Below are 20,765 nucleotides of genomic sequence, written 5' to 3' on the forward strand. Positions count from 1 at the left end.
AGTGGAGGAAAAAAAAATCTAATTAGAGAATTGTGTTAAAGAGGGGAAGAGAAACATGGAGAAAAGAGAGAAGAGAGATAGTTAGAGAGAGAGATCTATGGGAAGAGGAGAGAGCAGAGTTAGTGACAGTGAGGGTGTGAGGAAAGAAAAAGTAAAGGGAAGAGAGAAAAAATGAGAAAACTTACCTTGAAAGAGCGAATGCGCCAAAAAATTATGTTTCCCACGGCTATAGACGAAGATAATATTTATAGGAGATGCAATGCGTGAGAGAGAGATTGTTTTCCAAAAAAAAAAATTGGAAAACAACCTATAAAAAATAAACTTTATTTTTATTAGGGTTTTCCGTTGACCAAAGATAGTTTTCTATTGATCAGGTTTTTTTTTTTTTTTTTGTGCTACCAAACATTGGAAAATGTGGAAAACTATCTTTATAAAAGGTTTTCCAGTGAAACAAACAAAGTGTAACAGAAGAAATTGATAATGATCATGGTCGAAGTTTAATTTAGCTATTTTGGATAGTGTAAATCATTCCGATGATAGGATATATATTATTACGAATTAGTTTTCTTTTGTTACAGAAGAAAAGATAGCGTAGATGCATGTTTACATTAATTTAGCTTTTATTTTATTTTTTGCTATACAAACGTTTCTGGTAGATATCGTATTAATAGTTGTAAGACACCAAGATATAAAAGCTAGGATATAGTGATATACATCATACATAATATTTATTTTTATGTTTCTATCTAAACAATTGCAATTTGTTGTTGAAGATAAGAACAAAAAAAAAAAATTATATCTATTTTTCTTTTAAATCTAAAAAATTTTCAGCAATTTGGTGTAGTCACTCATTACAATCACAGTATTTAAGCCTAACTTTTTTTATATAGTATATGATATATATAGTTGAGCATTAGAACAACATTAGTATAAGAGTAAACACAAACTATTTTATTAGTGCCTTAATGATAATAGGATATTATATAGTTCTATCTCGTTAATAAACAAAAGGATAAATAATAAAATTATATAATATATTTTTAAATATATATTAAATATAAGCTGATTGGATTTGATTATTGTTAATAAAAAAAATGATAAGGGTAAAAATATGGTCTGACGGGCCTCCTTTAAATGGGCTTGACGGATCCATGTATGTGGGCCGATAGAAGGCAAGCCCAAAACTTGTACAAAGGCCCATACAATTATAACCCCAGATGGAAATTACTTGCGACACACATCTAATCACTATAGAATCCCTAGGTAAATGGAATCCTAGCGTGAGGAGGATTCCGAAAGATACACACGTAAATAAAGATCTTCTCTACAAGGAAAGTGTCTTGTTCATCACGTTTGGGGCAATTCAAGAGGATTCCTATAAGGAAAAGACTTCTACACCAAGGAAGAGGGACCAACCTTCTACTATTATAAAAACCCTAATACCCTCACAAATCAAGATACGCATAATTTACCCTTCTCTAGCACCCTAAAGTTGTGAGAATAGTTTTAACTTGTCGGAGGGTGTTTGGCCTGCACCACACCGATGCTCTTTGTTAGGTCTTCTCTCTTTTCTTTGTAGGTATCGTTACAAGCGTACAAGGATCGTGTAGCTCACTGGTGATATTTACGACATCATCACAAAATAATAAATAATAAAATTATATAATATATTTTTAAAATATATATTAAATATAAGCTAATTGGGTTTGATTAGACACATTCGTGAATCTGCTTCTGTGCACTTAACCTGACCAACAGTTAAAAAAAATTGACAATCCAATCTAAAGCCGATCCACAAGTCCAGTGACCAATCCCTTAAAAATTAAAATTGGCTACAAACTCCTAGTCCTAGCTGCAACCCCGGTTAACAAGGGGACTTTTTTTATAATTTGTATAAAATGGAATTTACCCTTTTGAATCAAAAAGTTAATGTCTTCCTGCTTCTAATAAACTCATACTTTTAATTTAATTTAAATTCATACTTCTACTCTTTAACTCTCTACAAAATAGGATCACTCTTTTATTAGTTTTAAAACTTCTCAAATCTACAAAACTCATCCTATATATTTTTTTTTGTAATTGAAAAAATTAAAAATCTTAAATTATAATAAATGTAAATTATTAATCTTTACCTATAAAAAAATAGAAGAGTCTCAAACCGCGGGCCGTGCGCGTGAGTATTAAGTACTATATATTTGAGACGAAAAGAAAAAGGTTAGAGAAAACCGAGAAGTTAGAACCCGCCTCAGACTGTTATTGCGTTCTGCGTAGCTCGTTGTCTGTCTGTCCATGTTCCTCCCTTGTTGATCACAATTCATAATGCGTTCAAAAGGTCTGTAATTCTTTACTTTTCCGGCTCTCTCTGTGTCTGTCTGACGATTTATATATTCGCTTATCTGTGTTTGTATTTGAAAAGCAATAATTTTTTCGAAATATATAAACGTTTGGTCGATTTGAAAATTTCTTCAATTATGAATATTCGATTCAAGTGCAAATTAAATGACTATGTGGAGGCTGTTTTTGTTTGGATGTTGGTAATAAGATTAAGATTATCTGTATTTGAAAAAAAAAAAAAAAAAAAAACAAGCTTTACAGACCCGACAAGCTTAGTTTATTTTTTAGTTATCTTTTCATAGTAATTTGATTTAGCTGTTCCTATCACTAGTTAATTTCTGTGAATTTCACATTAATGTCTTTCTGTTTCTGTTTATTGCGTGTGAGTGTTAGCAAATTTTTGTTTTTTTGTTTTTGTTTGCTTTGAGTTATGCGTAGTGTAAGTTAATTATTATTTGTACTCAATTTTGCTGCTTTTTGGCAGGAAAATCTTCCAAGTGTAAGTGTGAAGCATTTCCTTAATCAAACAAAGACTACAGCTTAATGCCTTGATCAGTTTTCTTCAACTTCTACACATAGCATTTTACCTTTCATTTTTATTTATTTTATGTTTGTGGCCTTTCTCTTATACGTTGTGACCTTTACCTGTGTCGTGTCTTCTCCATCTTAATTTGTAGTTACTGCGGCTGCAGCTGTAATTGTTTCAACGGCTGCGAAGAGGAAACCAGTAGTCTCATCCGTACATGAATGTCAGATTAGACTTGATCTCTATGACGAGGTACGTTTGTTCATAGTTGTGTCATTTGTGAAGGTTATACTTATAGGTTATATAGTTGGCTTAAATTTAAAGGTTTAATTTTCTAGTGCAAAAAAATTTCAGTTTTATCTCTAATATTGTTTGGAGAGCTTTTAAAGAGAGGCTAGGGCCTAGGGCTACCTCGAATTAGCCAGAGATTTTCTTAATCTTTTTCCCCTGTGGTGCCTATATAACTATGGGTGGGGTGTGGGCTTTTTTTTATTGAATCAAAACCTTTCAACTCGTTCTAGAAGAAGGCAGTTCGAGGATTGTTCTCTGTATTTATGAGAGAAGAAAGGGATTCATGAGATTGGTGTTCGTGGGTAAGAATACTACAGAGTGGCTATTAAGAAGCATTGAGGAGGTAGTGTTGGAGACGAACCTGAAACAGTTTTAGCACTGTTAGAGAAGGTGGTATTGCATTCACATTCCAATGGAATTCGAGTACTTTTGGATGATAAGCTGTGACAGAAATGAAATACAACAATAGGAGGACTGTCATTGTCCTAGGAGGTCATAGGAAGAGTTGGTGGCAGGGTTTTGGACTGAGTTGAGGAGGGTAATTGATGCACAATACTTTGTAAAAGCAAATAGTGAGTCCAGTGATCATATCCCTATATCTAAATCAATGGGGTAAAAGTGCTTAACCATTCGAGGGATATAGCAGCCCAGGGCCCCGTTCTTATGTGGCGGCGGGTTCAAGGGGGCTTCCGTGATGGCAAAGATCCAGTGAAAAAAGATGATAAAAGGAAGAAAGTGACAGGGGCTGAAAGTTTTTTGGAGGTAGTCGATTTGCCCATATATCCCGCAGAAGAAAGCAATCATGTTGATGGTGTCATTCACAAGGTGGTCAACGGAGGGAGCATTTATACTGAAAATATTCCAGGCATTAATGACACCAGGAATAAATTTTGGGATTCACAACAGTTTCCTAAACATAGGGATATGTTTAATAGTAAGAAGGGATTTGGGGTTTCTGTTTAAATCGGCATAAGTCAAATGTCTTGGTCCCGTTCAAATCGGGTCATCCCAATAGAATTTGCAATGTTAAATGAACCTACGCCCATACTGCTCTAAGAGTCTTTATAAAATTATAAACCCAAGAGAGAATGGATTGCTCCTAACAACTTGCCTAAGAAAGGGTTAGGGTTTTAAGAGAGCTAAGAAACTTATTCAATTCCATAAATCATGACTCATTGTCAACAAGGACCCATAGTGTTGGTAGGGATAGGGCTATGGTAGTTCATCAACGAATCTTAAGATAGTATCTTGGAATGTGCAAGGATTAAATGACAAGGATAAGAGGCTCCAGATTAGCAAAATATTATTCGCTCATGGCAGGCTGACATCATTTGTTTGCTAGACATGAAACCAGAGGGTTGATTAGAAATTTATGGGGTTGTCACCATGTGGATTGGTGTATTGGGGTTCTGTGGGTTCTTCAAGTGGGATTTTGATCATTTGTGATAAAGGGTGTTAGAGAAAGTAGAGGAGGCAGTGGGGCAATATTTGGTTTCTTGTCAATTTAGAAATATTCTTGACCAATTTGAGTGGGTTTTTACTGGTGTCTAAGGACCCAATTTAGACGGAGGGAAGGTTGTTTTGGGAGGAACTGTTGGGCCTTTTCAGTTGGTGGAATTTATCGTGGTGTGTGTGGGGGGAGATTTTAATGTAGTATGGTTTCCATCAAAGCAGTTAGGGATGGAAAGCTTATCCCAGGCCATGCATCACTTGTTTGAATTCAGGGTTCAAAGTAGACTGGTTTCTTTTTTTCTCCAGAGTGAGAAGAGCACTTTCCAATTGTTTCTCAAAGAAGGTTGCCTAGAGTCTTATCCGATCATTTTCCGTTGGAAATCTTTAGAAGGGGTGTAGACCATTTCAATTTGAGAATGTGGTTTAAGGCGGAGAGTTTAGTGGAAAGATAAAATCTTGGAGGGACCCTACCAATTTTAAGGGACTCTAAGCTATTGACTAGCTGAAGTGGAAAGCATTGAAGATGGATTTGAATAAAGTGGGGATGAAATGGTGTTTAGTAATGTGGCAGCGAAGCAGAAGCAGCTGTGGAGTGAGTTCAATGCTCTAGATATTAAGGAGGAAAGCCATCCATTATCAGTTGAGAAGAAACTAGAAAAGGAACAAAGCATATTGAAACTTGTTGGCAGATTCTGAAGTCTGATTTCTTGGCAGTGTTTTAATACTTTTATGATCTAGGTCAATTTGAGAAAAGTTTAAATGAAGCTTTTATTTCTTTCATTCCAAAAAAAATCTGATATAGTAAAGGTAAAGGATTTTGCCCTATTAGTTTGGTTGGGGGGTCTATAAAATTATTGCAAAAGTTCTGACTTCAAGGTTGAAAGTGGTGCCTAGTGATGTTGTTTCAGCATCTCATAATGCATTTGTGATAGGTAGGAAAACTTTAGGTTATGTTTGGTAATAGTTTTTATTTTCTATTTTCAAAAACTTGTTTTTGAGAATATAAAGAAAAAACAATTTTCTTGTATTTTTGAAATCAAAAACATGTTTGGTTAGTTGAAATTAAAAAGATAGTTTTTTGAAGAAAAAAATAGAAAATATTAAAACATGTTGTTACTAGGATTTGAACTTTAATGTTAACTCATTAAATGAGACAGATTTATTAAATTAAATGCGTGTTTTCATTGACTTTTGAAAATTAAAAACTGAAAACAGCCTTTTGCATGTTTGCAGTTTCCTTCACAGATTGAGTTTTGAAAATAGTTTTTGTTTTTTGCCTATTTTGGGTTGCCAAACAAATTTTTTAGTCTCAAAAATAGAAAATTGTTTTTGGAAACAGAAAATAAGGAAAAAAAACAGTTACCAAACATACCCTTAGATTTTGTGCTTATTACCTATGAATGCCTAGGCAATAGGTTGAAGTTTGGTATTCCAGGGGTGTTGTGTAAGTTGGATGTGGTGAAAGCATATGATCATGTGAATGGGGTTTCCTCATTATTTGCTTGAGCATTGTGGCTTCTCAGAAAGATGTTGGTGGATTTTCTTTTGTGTAGTTATAGTCTGATTCTCTGTCTTAATTAATGGTATTCCTTGTGGATTTTTTGATAGCTCAAGGGGGCCACAATGAGATCCTTTGTCTCCCTTGTTTGCTATTGTTGCGGATGTTGTTAGTAGAACGTTGGACAAGGCTGTGAGTGATGACCTATTGTTAGGCTTTTATGTGGGTGATGTGGAGGGTAATATTTTGATGGTTTCTCATCTTCTCTTTGTTGATGATACTTTGATTTTATGCGATACGGGTCTTAGTCAAGTCTTGTTAATACGTATGGTGCTTATCTAGTTTAAGACTTTTTCGGGTTTGATAATAAATTTGCCCAAGTTTGAATTGGTTCATGTGGGAGTGCTTCCTAATATATAGGAGTTGTTGGATGTCTTGGGTTGTAGATAGGGGTCGCTACCAATGAAATATTTAGGTCTTTCTTTGTTTGCATAATTGAAAATTTCAATTTGGAATCCAATTCTTTAGAAGATGGAAAGGAGATTGGCGAGGTGGAAACAATTATGCTTATCTGAGGGAGGTAGAGTTACCTTAATGAAAAGTACTCTCTCTAATTTACCAACCTGTTTCCTCTCTTTATTTCTGATCCCTTTTAACGTGGATAAGCGAATTGAATAACATCAAATAAAATTCTTATGGAGTGGGATGGGGGAGGAACCTAAATTTTATTTGGTTAATTCGGTCAAGATTTGTGCTCCTTTGAGTCTGGGGTCTTGGCAATTAGGAGTCTCAGATGTTTTAATGAAGCTTTGTTAGGAAAATGGCTGTGGAGATTTGGGACTATGAGGGAAGCGTTTATGGAGGAGAGTGGTGCCTAGTTCTGATGAAGTAAGCTTGTGGAAGAATATTAGACTGCGGGTTGGCCCAATTTTTTGTGCCAAATTTAGTATGAGGTTGGGGATGGGTTTAGAGTGAAGTTTTGGCAAGACGTATGGTGTGGGGATATGCCTCTTCAGATGTGTCTTCCAGCGTTATTCCGGATCAGCTGGGAAAAGGATGCTAGTGTGGCAGATCTTATGCAGTTCGCCAATGGTGCTCTTCATTGGGATTTAAATTTCATAAGAGCTGTACAAGATTGGCAATTGGAGTCTAAGTCGAATTATATGGATATTATTTATGGCATTCATGTGAGGGGAGGATAAGATGTGTGGGAAACTAGCTAAGGAAAAGAGCATGAGGTTAGTGGATATTTCTCAGTCTTAATCAATCTTTCCCACTGCCACATTATTTAGGCAAACAAAAAAGAAATGTTTGGTGAGCTTTTATGTTTGCCTTCTTAACTGTCTTTAAAATTCGATACAAAATGGTAAATTCTTTTTTATTATCATATAATCTGAAAACAAGCCAAATGATAGGACCAAAATGATTAAAATGGGTGAAAACTTGTGTAAGTGGACTTAAAAGATAAGTGTGCTGATTTGTTTTGTGATTTATGTTATTTTCTATATAATTTTTCTTTTCTGTTTAGTTATTTTTAATTTCATATTCTTTCTGCTTCCTTTTTCTTTGGTTCTACTCCTATGTATAATTTTTTCCATAATTTTTCTTTGGTCTGTTATGCAGTGCATGAGTAAAGCCCACAGTGATGTCACCCGTACCTATGACTGTGATATGTACCTAAGAAAGAAGGAAGAATGCCGTGATTTTAAGAGGGGTGTGTAAATTTGTTACCTTGTTTTGATTCTTGTTGATTGTTAGCATATCTAGAACCTTTTTTGTTTTCTCTTAAATGTCGCTTTTGCCTCAAAATATAAAAGACCAAAATGATAATCGATGAGTGCTCTTAATATGGGATTGGCTTTTCTATTTTATTCAAGAAAATCTCATATTGTATTTCATATAAACAAAAATATCTATTTACATGATTTTACAATGTTACAGGGGAGATTGTTCTTAGGAGAGGCTAGGTTCTTAGCTTTTTTTTTTTAATATTCTATATCTTTCCTGGTAGTGTAAATTATCCAGATTAGATATAAATAGTGGATAAAGGTTTACTTTTGATATTGGGTTTTGGTTTTGTTTTGGTTGGATAAGCTGGTCTAGTACTTTTTTTTTCAACTTACAATGGCTAAGCTAACGTGTTTAGGGAAAATAATAGGGAACCCTCAGAAATATCTTACAGGTGGCCTACAAAAATTACATTAGGGAAGGAGATTTCTTTATTCAAGAATTGATTTGGACTGTAGTGCCATCTTGCACTGATCTTGGAATAACCCAACTCATCCAACATAAGCATAGAATAAGAGACCATAATTTGGTCTTTTCATCAAAAGCCAATGAGAAAGATTTTGAGTCAATGCGAAAAGAAATAGAGTCCCCCTTTGCTACTACTGTTTCTGGTTTATTGGGTTCGGAGGGTTGTGATGGTTCTGGTTTATTGGGCTGAGGTTGAGGTTTGATGGGTTGTGGTGATTCTGGGTTCTGTTAATTAGAGGTATGATGAGGTTGGGTAGTTGTTTGGGGTATTTGGGTCGGGTGGGGGTGGGGGCACAAAAGGGAAAGGATTAAGGGCAGGGTGTTGTAGATATGGATTTGGCCAAAAGAAAGTTGGTGGGTGAGGAATGAAAATAGGTAGTGGATGAGGGTCATGGGGTGGAAAAAGGGCTGGGATGGTGATGGTAGTTGGTTAGGGGAGCTCATCTATGTCATAGGATAAAATTTTAACAGAGAGATATTGAACCTTTCCAATCCACGCATCAGAGAGACATTCCGCACGAAGATCACCAAGATTCTCATATTTTTTAATCCCTTTTCATAAAAGAGCTTCATGTCTTCATTCTTCCCTTTCAACAACTGCAAAACTTTGCTCTACTAGGCCTAATATCTCTTTTGGCAAGTAAGAGAAGAAGGCTTGAGTTGGGGTTGTATAGTGTTCAGCAGTTATTTAGAAAAGTAAGGAGAAAGGTCTCAGTGATATTTACTTATCAAAAAAGTTATTTGCTGATTTTTATTTGATGCACAACATGCTAATATGTTACCAATTGATTTTTGTAGACGTCATATTTTAGTTATTTACACTTCAACTTATCTTTTCTCATGCACTATTTCTGCAGATCCAAGTATTCGAAGCATGACTGAAATACGTAAGGGTAAGTCTGACCTTGTTGATTTGATGCTGGTGTTTACTTTTTTCTCCAATTGAGGTTGTCAAACCTTCTATCTTGGAGTTTGATTTCCATTTATTCATTTTTATTTTCATTTATAAAATTCTTTTGTTAAATATGTGGATACGGTGTGCTGGTTCTTGCTTTTTATTTCAGAGACTCGGGAATCTCTTCAGAGGGAAGCAACTGCTCATGGTTTTGCTAGTGTTACAGCATACATAAAGCATAGAAATGAACAAGACCCTAAGATGTGCAGGATTGCCTATGAACAATACAAAGAGGTAAAATTGTGTTTACTTTAGAAACTTCTAAATATTCTATTTTTGTGATATAATTTCTTGGCTTTTATACTCAGAATGAGTTATAAAGGAATTTACGGTTATTGTTTGAATTGTATGGTTTAAACTAATTCTTAATTTGAATCCTATTACAAAATATATATCCTGTTTATTAAGTTTCATGATCAAAATTCTTAATTTGAATCTTTTACAAAATTTATATCCTGTTTTTTGAGTTTTATGATCAATTTTTTTTTTTCATTTTCAATCCTATGACTCAAGAATCAAGTTGACAGCAGAGTCTATGTTGGACCCCAAATTAATTATCGCATTAATCATTCATTTGTCTTATCTGCTTTATTATTAATTGTAAATAATGACAATGGTATATTATGGCTATTAAATTGTTTCTGAACCGTCTTTGGATATTTATAAGGGGTGGGTGGACTGTATTTTCATAGTATGTTTAGTATGAAATTGGTGATGAATTCAGAGTCAAGTTTTTGGAGGATTCTTGTTGTGGGGTTAATAATTTGAAGTAATTTTTCCCGAACTGTTTGTGATTAGCCGTGATAAGGAGGCTGCAGTGGGAGATCCTGTGAGTTTTTCTAATGTTGTTTTTCATTGGAATTTTCATTTCATAAGACCTGTCAAGGATTAGGAATTGGAGTAGTCAATCTTTGCGATGGTGTATTCTATTCCAAAAGGAAAAATGAAGTTGGGCATGATAAGATTTGTTGGAAACCTAATAAAAGGAAAGATTTTGTGGTGAGTGGGTATCATCGAGTTTTTTCCTCTTCAAATGTTATGTCTTTCCCATGGAAGAGTGTTTGGAGGTCGAAATCCTTTCTAGAGTAGGTGTATTCATTAAATGGAGTTGGGCATGATAAAATGTGTTGAAACCTGAAAGAGGAAAAATTTTGTGGTGAGTGGGTATTATGGTGTTTTGTGCTCTCCTAATGTTATGTCTTTCCCATGGAAGAGTGATTGGAGGTATTATCGTGTTTTATGGTGAGCAAGTATTATTGTTTTTATGCTTGTACTTTTGAAGGAACTGAGAGATCAACTCATGATTTGAAGCGGCTTTTCCTCCATACATTGCTAGAGTGGACAAATGCTTTGGGTGTTTTAGCATTGGAGGTCAAGAATCCCTTTTAGAGTAGCTTTCTTTCCTTGGATAGCAACATTGGAGAATATTGACTATTGACAACCCTCATAGGAGGAGAATCTAGGTTTTGGATTAGTGTTATAAGTGCAAATGTAATGGGCAAATAGTTGATCATTTATTACTTCATTGTCCTATTGCTACGGAGTTGTGGTCTGTGGAGTTTGGTTTGTTTGGTGTGTATTGGGTCATGTCAAAGATAGTTGTAGATTTATTCACTTCTTGGCAAGGGCAGCTTGGTTGTCATAGACATGGAATTGTTTGAAAAGCTATTTCTCATTGTTTGATGCGGTGTATTTGGAGGGAGTAGAATGCCCAAAGTTTTGAGGATATGGAACAAAATTTTCTGGAATTAAAGTTGTTCTTCTTTTGAACTTTGGACATGGAATTGTTTGAAAAGCTGTTTCTTACTGTTTGATGCAATGTATTTGGAGAGAGTAGAATGCCCGAAGTTTTGAGGATATGAAACAAAATTTGCCTGAATTAAAGTTCTTCTTTCAAACTTTGTTGGCTTGTTATTCTTATGTTCAGTTTGTGACTTGATTGATCTTTGTACATTGTGTGATTGATTGTGACATCCCCACTTGTATACATGGGTGAATATTTTTCTGGTATCAATAGATTTCATTACTTGTATATAAAAAATCATGCAAATTCCATCCCCACTTGTGGATTTAGGTTTTAATATTATAGAAGAAATAGGGATTTTTCTTTTTTATATAGGTAATTTCGCCCCAAGGGGAGGGTGAAGGGAAGATCAAATTAGCAATTTCCGCATGAAGCATGGTTGCTAGCCAATTTTAGAAAAAATTAAGGTTTAAGGTTTGTAGAATGAATTGGAGTAGGTAAAATTTTAATCTTGATGCCATTTGTAAGGGAAAGTATGTGGGGGCTTTTAGGGTTTGATAAGGGTTTTGTGAACAGTGTTTTGAACAAAAACAGTCTACTAAAGAAGAAGAAAATAGAGGTCTATCTCAAGTAGAATCTCCTCGCCTTGTATAAGCAAATAAAACAAGAAACAAAAGAAAACATTAATGTCAACATGCCTCAATACCCAAAGCACTCATTACTTCATTAATCAACTCTCCTTAATTTGAGTACGGCACCCTTATATTTATTCTATATATTAACTTTACGTAGGAGGACTACAATTCCTACTTTGACTGGTAAAAAACTCTTAATTGAAGTGGAACGGAACTTGTTCATAAGCTTGCAACTAAACTTTGAATCTGTTCATAAGCTTGCAACCTGTTCATAAGACTTACCTATGACACTTTGAATCTCCTAGAAAACTAAACTTGTAAAACAAAATCCATATTTAAAACCTGCTGTATCTTTGTAATGCTTATAATTTGACCCTTAAAACCACATGATTCTTGCTTCAATTAGACTTCAAACAATGAAATTATCAAACATTTGAAAAAAAATTACAATGTAGCAATAAATAATTTTTAATGGCTACATCATTTGCTCCCATTTGGAAAAAACTAGGCCTCTAGTTTTCCGATGTTTTGACTTTTTGAAGTAAAAGAAATTCAAATTAGAATCATGCACAACTCTTCGATTACCCCTTTGGAAGCATTAAGGCTAAATAATCTTCCTTTTCTGCCATATCATTAAATTTATTTGGAATGATAAAGTCAATGGTTGAAAATCTTTTCAAGTTGAATCCTTCTTAATTTGACCTATAACAATAACATGAATTTTTTCTTGGTCCTAACTTTTTCGTGATTAGCCTTGTGCCCACCTTGCTCCTTTGCAGTCTTTGTTGTCCTTGTAGTGCATTCCCATTGGGTTTTTTTTTTTTTTTTTTTTTGGGACTTGCGGTGAATGGTGAGCATGAGTTTCTTCTTTTAAAGCAACACCTTGCTCAATTTTTGGGGGAAATTTTTTTTAAATAGCTTGTTGTAAAGCCTATAATTAAATTAATTAATCAATAATTCCTAAACTTTGCCTAAACTAATCTTAAATTAATTAATAGAGCCTAAATCATGTTTTGTTTATTCTTACATTAATTTATAGAATTCTATCATTTTTTTTTATTATTATTTGTTTTTCATCTTTCCCTATACATAGAATGGCTTCATATGGTGAAAGATAAAAGGATCCACAGTGAAAATCTTAAAATTACTAGGTTATAGTATTTCAATGCATTAGATATATATGATTTAGGTTATATGTATATATAAAATTACTGTATTAAGAATTCAGTGCCTCACTTCACTTGGGCTAGCACCTTTTGGCACCTTTTGCATTAAGGCAATACAAGGCATTAGCACCTTAAGGTCGCCTTTGACTACACTGTATTCAACTGAGTCCGACGAGGTAGAAAATTGACAGGACCGAATTCATGAGATTCTAAAGAGGAAATGAACAAATGCTTGCCAATGGGGTTGGGGATAAACTTTGGCCTAAACTATTTATCAAGAATTTCATGCTAGCACAATTCTTAATTTCTTAAAGCATTTTATCTTATATTAACTTGTTTGATTGATAAACAACCTGTTGTCTATCTTACATTAGCTTGTTTAGTGGATAATATATCCAGCGTTCTTACTCTTAACTTCCATCCACATAAATAAATCCTAACCAACAAATAAACATATGTAGGGACTAAAATAATTATCTTCACAGCAAAGCTAAAGTCTGTTTGGAGTCTTTGGACTTTAGTTGAAATGATCTATCTCTAAATCTCAAAGTTTTATGTTAATTTCATACAATTCTTCAGTTACTTACTAGAAAGGATTATATATGTCATGCTTGTGTGCTAATATAACATTCATGTTATTATTATATATCAAATCATATTTCAATTCATAAATTGAAGAACCTGAAAAGGCATATTTAAAATAAATAAATAAAATAAAAAACTTGAAATAGGATATGACTATGACCCTTTATTCTTCATACTTTGCTTATAATGAAAGGTAAAATCTTTAGTTTCTTTGCTAGAAATATGAACCAAAACCCATTTTCATAGGGTTATTATGCGTGGATTATTTGTTATGTCATGTATAATATCTTTTCATCTGAGATTTTTGAATCTTTATCAAATGATGGATGCCGTTTTATTGTATTGTCATTTTCAAGTTTGTTTGGTTTATTTCCTTATATATAAAAAACAACATTCAATCTTGCAATTGAGAACTGTAATTGTAATGAATATGGGAAATCTTTTTGCATGCTGTTATCATTGCATTCTTTTTTATTTACATTATGAAAAAAATTGACACTATGTTACAAGATGTCATAAATAGCAAAAAAAAAAACCTAGAATTGGAGACATATAGGTGTGAAATAGAAAGAATTTCATTCTTTCCTTTCATTTGTACTTATGTTTGTAGGGTTAAGAACATTGCAAGTAAAACTAAACAACTATAACCATTAGGTTAGAAGCAATGTCGGTTGTAAAATAGAATTAGCCTTTTTTGCTTGTAGTGAGAGTTGGAATAATATTTTTTTAATCCCCTAACATTGCATTTTGGGATAATTGTTTTTGATATATATATGTATATATATATATATATATAGATATTATTATTATTAATTTTGTTGAATTAGTAATTTTTTCCTTTGTACCATACAAGTTAGTGTAACATAATCTTGAGCTTGTTTATGTTTATAATAATTGTTTTTGTTTTTTCAATCATGCAGTGCCTTACCAAAGGTTATAAAATTAAAGGTTATGACTATGACCCATGTGATTTATACCGCAACAACTGTCCCCAATTTAAATAAGGCTTCTAATTGTAGCGCCCGTTGTTCCCCACTGCCTCATGAATGTCAGTGATAGACTGAAATCTAAATTATGCCATTGTGTAGACATTGTGTAAAGTAATTATCCAGTTGGAACAATGCTTCATTTTAAGTTAGCGAAGCGCTATTTCCAAACCTTAATCATCTGCATAGATTGGAATAAGGTAAAAAATTCTATTTCTAATTAATATATAGTGACATGAGAGAATTTTTTGTTAGCATACTTCATATCTTGTGAAATGCTTTTATATTTAAAATATTGTGTCATTTTTACTACCTTGCAAAATGCTTATGATTAATGCTTTGTTTGTTTCAATGTAAATTGTTCTTAGGAACAAAAATTTGTGCATTTTACCGTGTTTATTTCATTGTAAACTTTTGGTCAAACTTGAAAGTGTTTTCTTTTGACAATTTTACCAACAAAAATTTGGCAAAACATTTTACAAAAAACACACAGCGTCTCTCCCCTCCCCCCAGTCCCATCTGATGGTTGCGCTATCAGTATGGTGGTTAAAGCTAGTAGTCCAATGGTGGTTGGGAGGTGCCGATTTTGATGATTTGTGATTGAAAAATTGTATATCGCACAAAACTTTTGAAAATATTTTACAGAAAATGTTTTCAAAATGTAAAATGTTTTCATAAGCATTTTACTTTTGAAAATATTTCATAGCGAAACAAATACAGCATTAAATGAGATTTTATAAGCCTTGCTTTTACAGAAGTTTGTTTACCTAGCATCATAATCATCTTATTAATATTTGCTCGGTACGAAGTTTGTATTACAAGCACATCTTGTTCACAAACACACTTGGTTTGTACTGGTGTATTGTTTTGAGATCATTGTTATTTTCATATATAATTAGAAATTAGAATGTACTCAAGTTATTAAGACTGAAGAGTTTTAAAATTGTATATCCAGACGCCAAACTTATTCATGTCTAATTCAAAGTTCCCCTCATCTAACTAAATGTTCACTTTGACCTGATTCCACTGCAAAAGTAATTTCAGCTTCAGGATCATTTCCATGCAAATTAGCAATAGAAACTCCATTGGTCTCGTCAAGTTCAGTAATTTGTACCCCAGAACTAAATTCTTGAACAACTTATATACCTTCATGAAGAAATAACATGGCATTCTTACATTTATGACCAGAACCACAATTTTCATCACAGCTATAACATAACCCTTTCTTCTTTCTCTCCTCCATTTGTGCTAGTGAAATTCTTTTAATAGGCAATCTAGTCGTAGAGTCTACCAAGGTAGTAGCTCTAGGCATACCCAAGAATATTAAAGACTTACCTTGTTCCAATTGGTTCTTCGAATTCTTCTTGCAACTCTAAATGTTTCCTTTTGGATCTTGGGTAACCCAAATGCTACATTCAATGATTGGGGATGAAGCATCCTGACAGGTAGTATCTCATCCTTTAAACCACTCACGAAACAACTAAGCTTATGTGATAAGGATAAGCCCTTGATTCTGTTAGAAAAAACTTCAAACTAAGCTTATATACTGCTACTGTTTATGTTTGACTCAATCTTTCCATTGGATCATCATATGCAATAAATCCAAACCTCACATGCATGGCTTGAGCCAAAGATTCTCAGTCACAAGATACCCCTGCTTCTTCACTATCTTGAAACCAAACCGGCCCTTTGATCTCCTTCCATGTGGAACGAAGCCATTAATAGTTGCTCCGTAGCTGGTGTGTTGTAATTGTAATACATAAAATATTGATTAGCTTTGTAAACCCAACCCGTAGGTTCTTCACCAAAAAATCTTGGAAGTTCTAACTTCACAAGCTTAGAAAGAGACAACACTGAAGAATTATGGGTATGGTTTACTGTGGTTCGAGGTGATTGAGGTGATCTAGCATCATTTGAAATGCTCAACTTCTGCAAAATTGCAGCGAGATATTGGTTCAATTCGTTATAGGTTCGGGTATGGATTTCTTAGATCTTGTGGATTTTTGAGATTGGATTTTTTTTTATGCCTTTGATATGGTGATACGAAGAGAAGCAATAGCTTCATTGGTTAAGGCAGCAGAACATGTTTCGACCATGGTCAAGTGCAAGATCATCTTGCTCTGATACCATATGTTAGTGTATTCATATTAAGAATGCTGAAAGTGCTAAAAATTTATAATAGCAACCAACCTACTAAAAACAACACTACATCAAAGAGCTAAAGTTAAAAAAAAATTTAGTCTTAGCTGGACGTTAAAGCAAAAAAGAATTTTTTATTCCCCCACACATGCGTGAATGTTTGATAAAGTATTTTCTTGTGTTGAATATATTATTTTATTGTGTTGAATATTAAAATAAAACCATTGATGTTAAGTGTTTTGTAAAGTGAGTTGTTAAAATAAATATAGTAAGTTTTTGAGTTGCTAAAAACTATATTTTTTTAGAACCTTGATGTGAATGCTCGAAAATGTTAGGACAATATGGTAGTTGAATTCGAGGACAACTAGGCCTCCAAGAGATTAGGGAGAAGAACTAAGGAAGGAAAGTATAACCAAATGAGTACATTCTAATCTTTGCTAATTGTGAAAAAAAAAAAAAAAAAAAAAAAAAAAAAAAAAAAAAAAAAAAAAAACAACAACAACAACAACAACAACAACAACAACACCACCACCACCACCACCACCACCACCACCACCATAACAATCCTTTAATTGAAGCTTGCCTAGATAGCATGGTGGCACCCAAATTCCAAAAAAGCATAATTGCCTTGTTTTAGCAAAGTTATATATATAAAAGAAATTTGTTTTGTTTTGTTAGTAAAACTAGAATTTTTATATAAAAAAATTATTTAAAAAAAAAAAAGTTGGGCTACCTATTACGGGTATGAGTTAGGTGATTACTCTAATTTTTAGATAATAAACTGTTAATTGTAGGTAAAAAAAAAAAAAAAAAAGATGTAAATAGTGAGTTCAAAATAAAAATTAGTAATAACTTGTCATGTAATAGTTTATTGTAAAACTATATGATTGTAACACTACTCTAATTTTTAAGTTTTTTGGAGCCAACTTTCAATTTTGGGGACTAGTTTTCAATTTTGGAGGGGTATTATTATATGAGAGAGAGAGAGAGAAGGTTTTTTTCTAATTCTAGTCCGTCCTTGCATCCTATTGAGCAGCTTTGGTGAAAAAATTGACAAAAACACGAAGTGTTTCTTATAGCTATGGGGAGGAGAGATTATTATTATTATTAATATTTTCCTAAAACAGCAGTGGTGTTATATAGGTATAATGGTATTTTTTAGCTCTCAATCACAAAAAACCATGATGCAGCAAGCAACACTGCACATCTATCTTTAGATGTGCCCTGTAGCTCAAAGGTTAAAAAAAAAAAAAAAAATTACACTTCTCTCTCTTTTCTCATTAAATAAACATTTCCTATTCTCTCTCTCTCTCTCTCCGGCTTCTCTTCTTTCTTCCTTAATTTTTTTTTCTCTCTAGCTCACCGACTAGCTTCCTCATCTCCCTCATCCCGTAGCTCGCCAACTAGCTCCCTCATTCCTGATCTGTTCCGCCGACCCAGCTCACCGACTCACCCCAAGCCCCATTGCCGATCTCCCCAAGCCCCATTGCCCAGTTCGTGCCTCTCTCTTTCTCAGTCACTCTCACCTCTCTCTCTCTCCGGCTTCTCTTCTTTCTTCTTTCTTCCTCAATTTTTTTTTTTCTCTCTAGCTCATCGACCAGCTTCCTCATCTCCCTCATCCCTCAGCTCGCCAACTAGCTCCCTCATCCCCGATCTGTTCCGCCGACCCAGCTCACCGACTCACCCCAAGCCCCATCGTCGATCTCCCCTTCCTTTTGCATTTATTTTCATGTTTTCATGCATACATTCATGCATTTTGTTGGGATTTTCGGACCTATTCAAATTTGGGGTTTTTGATGATTCAAGCCTTCTTTTCTGAAATTGATCATTGGGTTTTTCTCCTATAATGTTATAAACATGATCTATGATGTTTAATTTGATCAATTTGGTGTTTTGTGAGAAATTGGAAATTCTAAGGCTTGTATTTACCCGATTTGGGGATTTTGTTCAAATTGAGTTTAATTGATGAAATTGGCTTGTTGAATTGATGTAATTGATCATTATATTCTGTATTCTACCTTGTGTGATGATTGGTCAATTTTTTACAAATTGAACAAGTGGTTTTTCATATTTTGGGGTTTTTTAGTTAGAAATTCTATGCTCAAGCTAATTTTTGAGAATTTGAACTTAAATTGAACTTAGTTCACTGCATTAGAGCATGCATCATATAGATTTTTGTTCTATATTTTTTTGTGCTAACTTGCAGTATACCCTTGGTGTTTTTTTTTTTTTTTTTTTTTTTTTTTTTTTTTTTTTTTTTTTTTTTTTTTTGTGTCATTGTCCTTACCTTAGCATCATGCCTAGGAAGACTAGAGCCCATAGGACACCCTCCACTTCTTCAGAGTCTCCCTCTAGAAGTGAGTTGTTTCGAAGTGACAAAAGCAGAGAGTTATATGAGAAGCTGAACTGTAAGAGAAAGATCTAAGCTGAGCGATCTGTTGTGTTAGATGAGATTGATCCTGCCATTAGGGCAAACTTTGAGAGTAGAGGCTGGTTGCCTTTGTTGGAGATAGATCATCCACCCCCGATTGCATTGATTAGAGAGTTCTACTCGAACCTCTCTTACCATGTCTATGATTCCAACACCCTTATTAGGAGTTGGATACGAGGTGTTGAGTTCACCATTACCCTTAGGATAGTGGCTGAAGCTCTTGGTGTTCCAGTCGTTAGACAGCCCGTCTATCCTTATGAGGAGTCTCCACCCCTTGATGACATTATGTCATCACTGGATCTTCTATCTAGTGGGGTTTTGATCCTCGGATCACGTCCGCTGAGCTTACTGAGACTACCTATCGTTTCTTTAGGATAGCGTGTTATTCTTTGTGGCCTATTTCTCATCTCTACACCATCCCTCTTAAGCGATGTGTGTTTTTGTTCGCCTTTATTTCTAGTGCTCCTATTAGTTTTCCTCATTTGTTTCTTCGTTCTTTGAACGAAGTTCATAGGAGTTCAGCCGTCACTCATGCTCTTATTCATCCTATTTTCATTCATAGGATTTTGTTGTTTCTCGGTTTAGATAGCTTCCCTGCTAGTGAGCTCGTACATGTTGTAGCTCCCATAGGTGCCACCTTCCTTAGGCAGAGGGCTGCTCATTTGAGAGTTGGCTCTACGCGTCCTAGAGCCGTGCCTTCTGGCGCTGTACCCCCTCCTCCCTCTTCTACAGGTGCTGCTACGGTTGAGGCGGCTGGTGCTGCTACTGCTGCTAATGCTGATGTTCCTCCACCGACTACTTCGGATGATTCCGACATTCGACATACGTTGGATCATGTCTTGACCGTTCAGGCGGCTTATGGACAGATTTTGGTGAACATGCTCAATGAGATCCATGCCTTGCGAGCAGAGTTGGTACATTTTCGACAATCCTCACCGCCACCTCCTTTTGATGATGGACTTTGATTGCCCTTTGACATTCCGTCACAAAAAAGGGGAGTACTTTTGGAGTACATTTGGGACTCTTGTAGAGGTTTTTGTTCTCAGGGGGAGAGTTTTTTTTTTTTTTTTATTCATTGGAGCTTGTGGAGATTAGATTGTATCTAGGTGCTTCACTTTGTATTTACCTTTTTTGGCTCTTGATGTATTTTTGTTGGGCTATTCATGTTAGGGGGAGATACATTTATTGTTTTATATGTTTCTTGTTTCACTGCTTATTGATTTATATTTATGAGTTATTCATTGATATATGTCTTTATTTTGTGTTGAGTGAAATCAAGAATTTATTTTGTTTACTTGTATTTTCCACACATGCATTTATGCGTCTTGTTTAGTGTTTCAGGAAATATACAAGTTGATTCAACTGAGCTGCTGTCTACACTTGCAACTGATGGATAGTAGTTAGGATTGGATTTGTTATAATGAGCATTTTTTGCAAAGGGCTATTCTTTGTAAACTTTGAGCTTTTAATTGTGTTTTGTCACGAATTGCCAAAGGGGGAGTTTGTTAGATTCTAAAGGCTTAGGAACTAATGTATTTAGAACTCTAATGTGTAATGTTGGCAAATCATGATCAAAACAGTTGTTAGTCTTGTTTATACTTGCTCAAAGTGTGTGCGTTATATGTAAAGTTGGAATTGAGTGGCTGCAGAAGTATTAGTGCCTTTCGGCCTGGCTCAATCGATCGAAGAATAGGCTCGATCGATCGAATCTCGGGCAGAATGCGTTTTTCTGCAGAATTCCAACTCAGCCCTAGCTCATTAAAACGT

At 34.4% G+C, this 20,765-nt stretch overlaps 1 protein-coding gene across 3 annotated transcripts in view; it reads left to right on the plus strand.

Moving 5' to 3' along the window:
• Positions 1-2,181: 2,181 nt before the first annotated feature.
• LOC126725558 (uncharacterized) overlaps positions 2,182-20,765 on the plus strand; it is a 36,121-nt gene continuing 17,537 nt past the window's right edge. The window contains exons 1-7 of one of the 3 annotated variants that reach the window (XM_050430349.1): positions 2,182-2,332; positions 2,819-2,833; positions 3,012-3,112; positions 7,725-7,815; positions 9,215-9,250; positions 9,422-9,546; positions 14,363-14,685. In XM_050430349.1, the coding sequence (XP_050286306.1) occupies positions 2,320-2,332; positions 2,819-2,833; positions 3,012-3,112; positions 7,725-7,815; positions 9,215-9,250; positions 9,422-9,546; positions 14,363-14,446 (465 nt within the window). In that variant the 5' untranslated portion in view covers positions 2,182-2,319 and the 3' untranslated portion in view covers positions 14,447-14,685. Of the gene's footprint in view, positions 2,333-2,818; positions 2,834-3,011; positions 3,113-7,724; positions 7,816-9,214; positions 9,251-9,421; positions 9,547-14,362; positions 14,686-20,765 lie in introns of those variants that run through there. The other 2 variants (XM_050430352.1, XM_050430350.1) reach the window with 2 other exon arrangements.

The sequence above is a fragment of the Quercus robur genome, chromosome 5, assembly GCF_932294415.1.
Source record: "Quercus robur chromosome 5, dhQueRobu3.1, whole genome shotgun sequence".
Lineage (NCBI taxonomy): Eukaryota > Viridiplantae > Streptophyta > Magnoliopsida > Fagales > Fagaceae > Quercus > Quercus robur.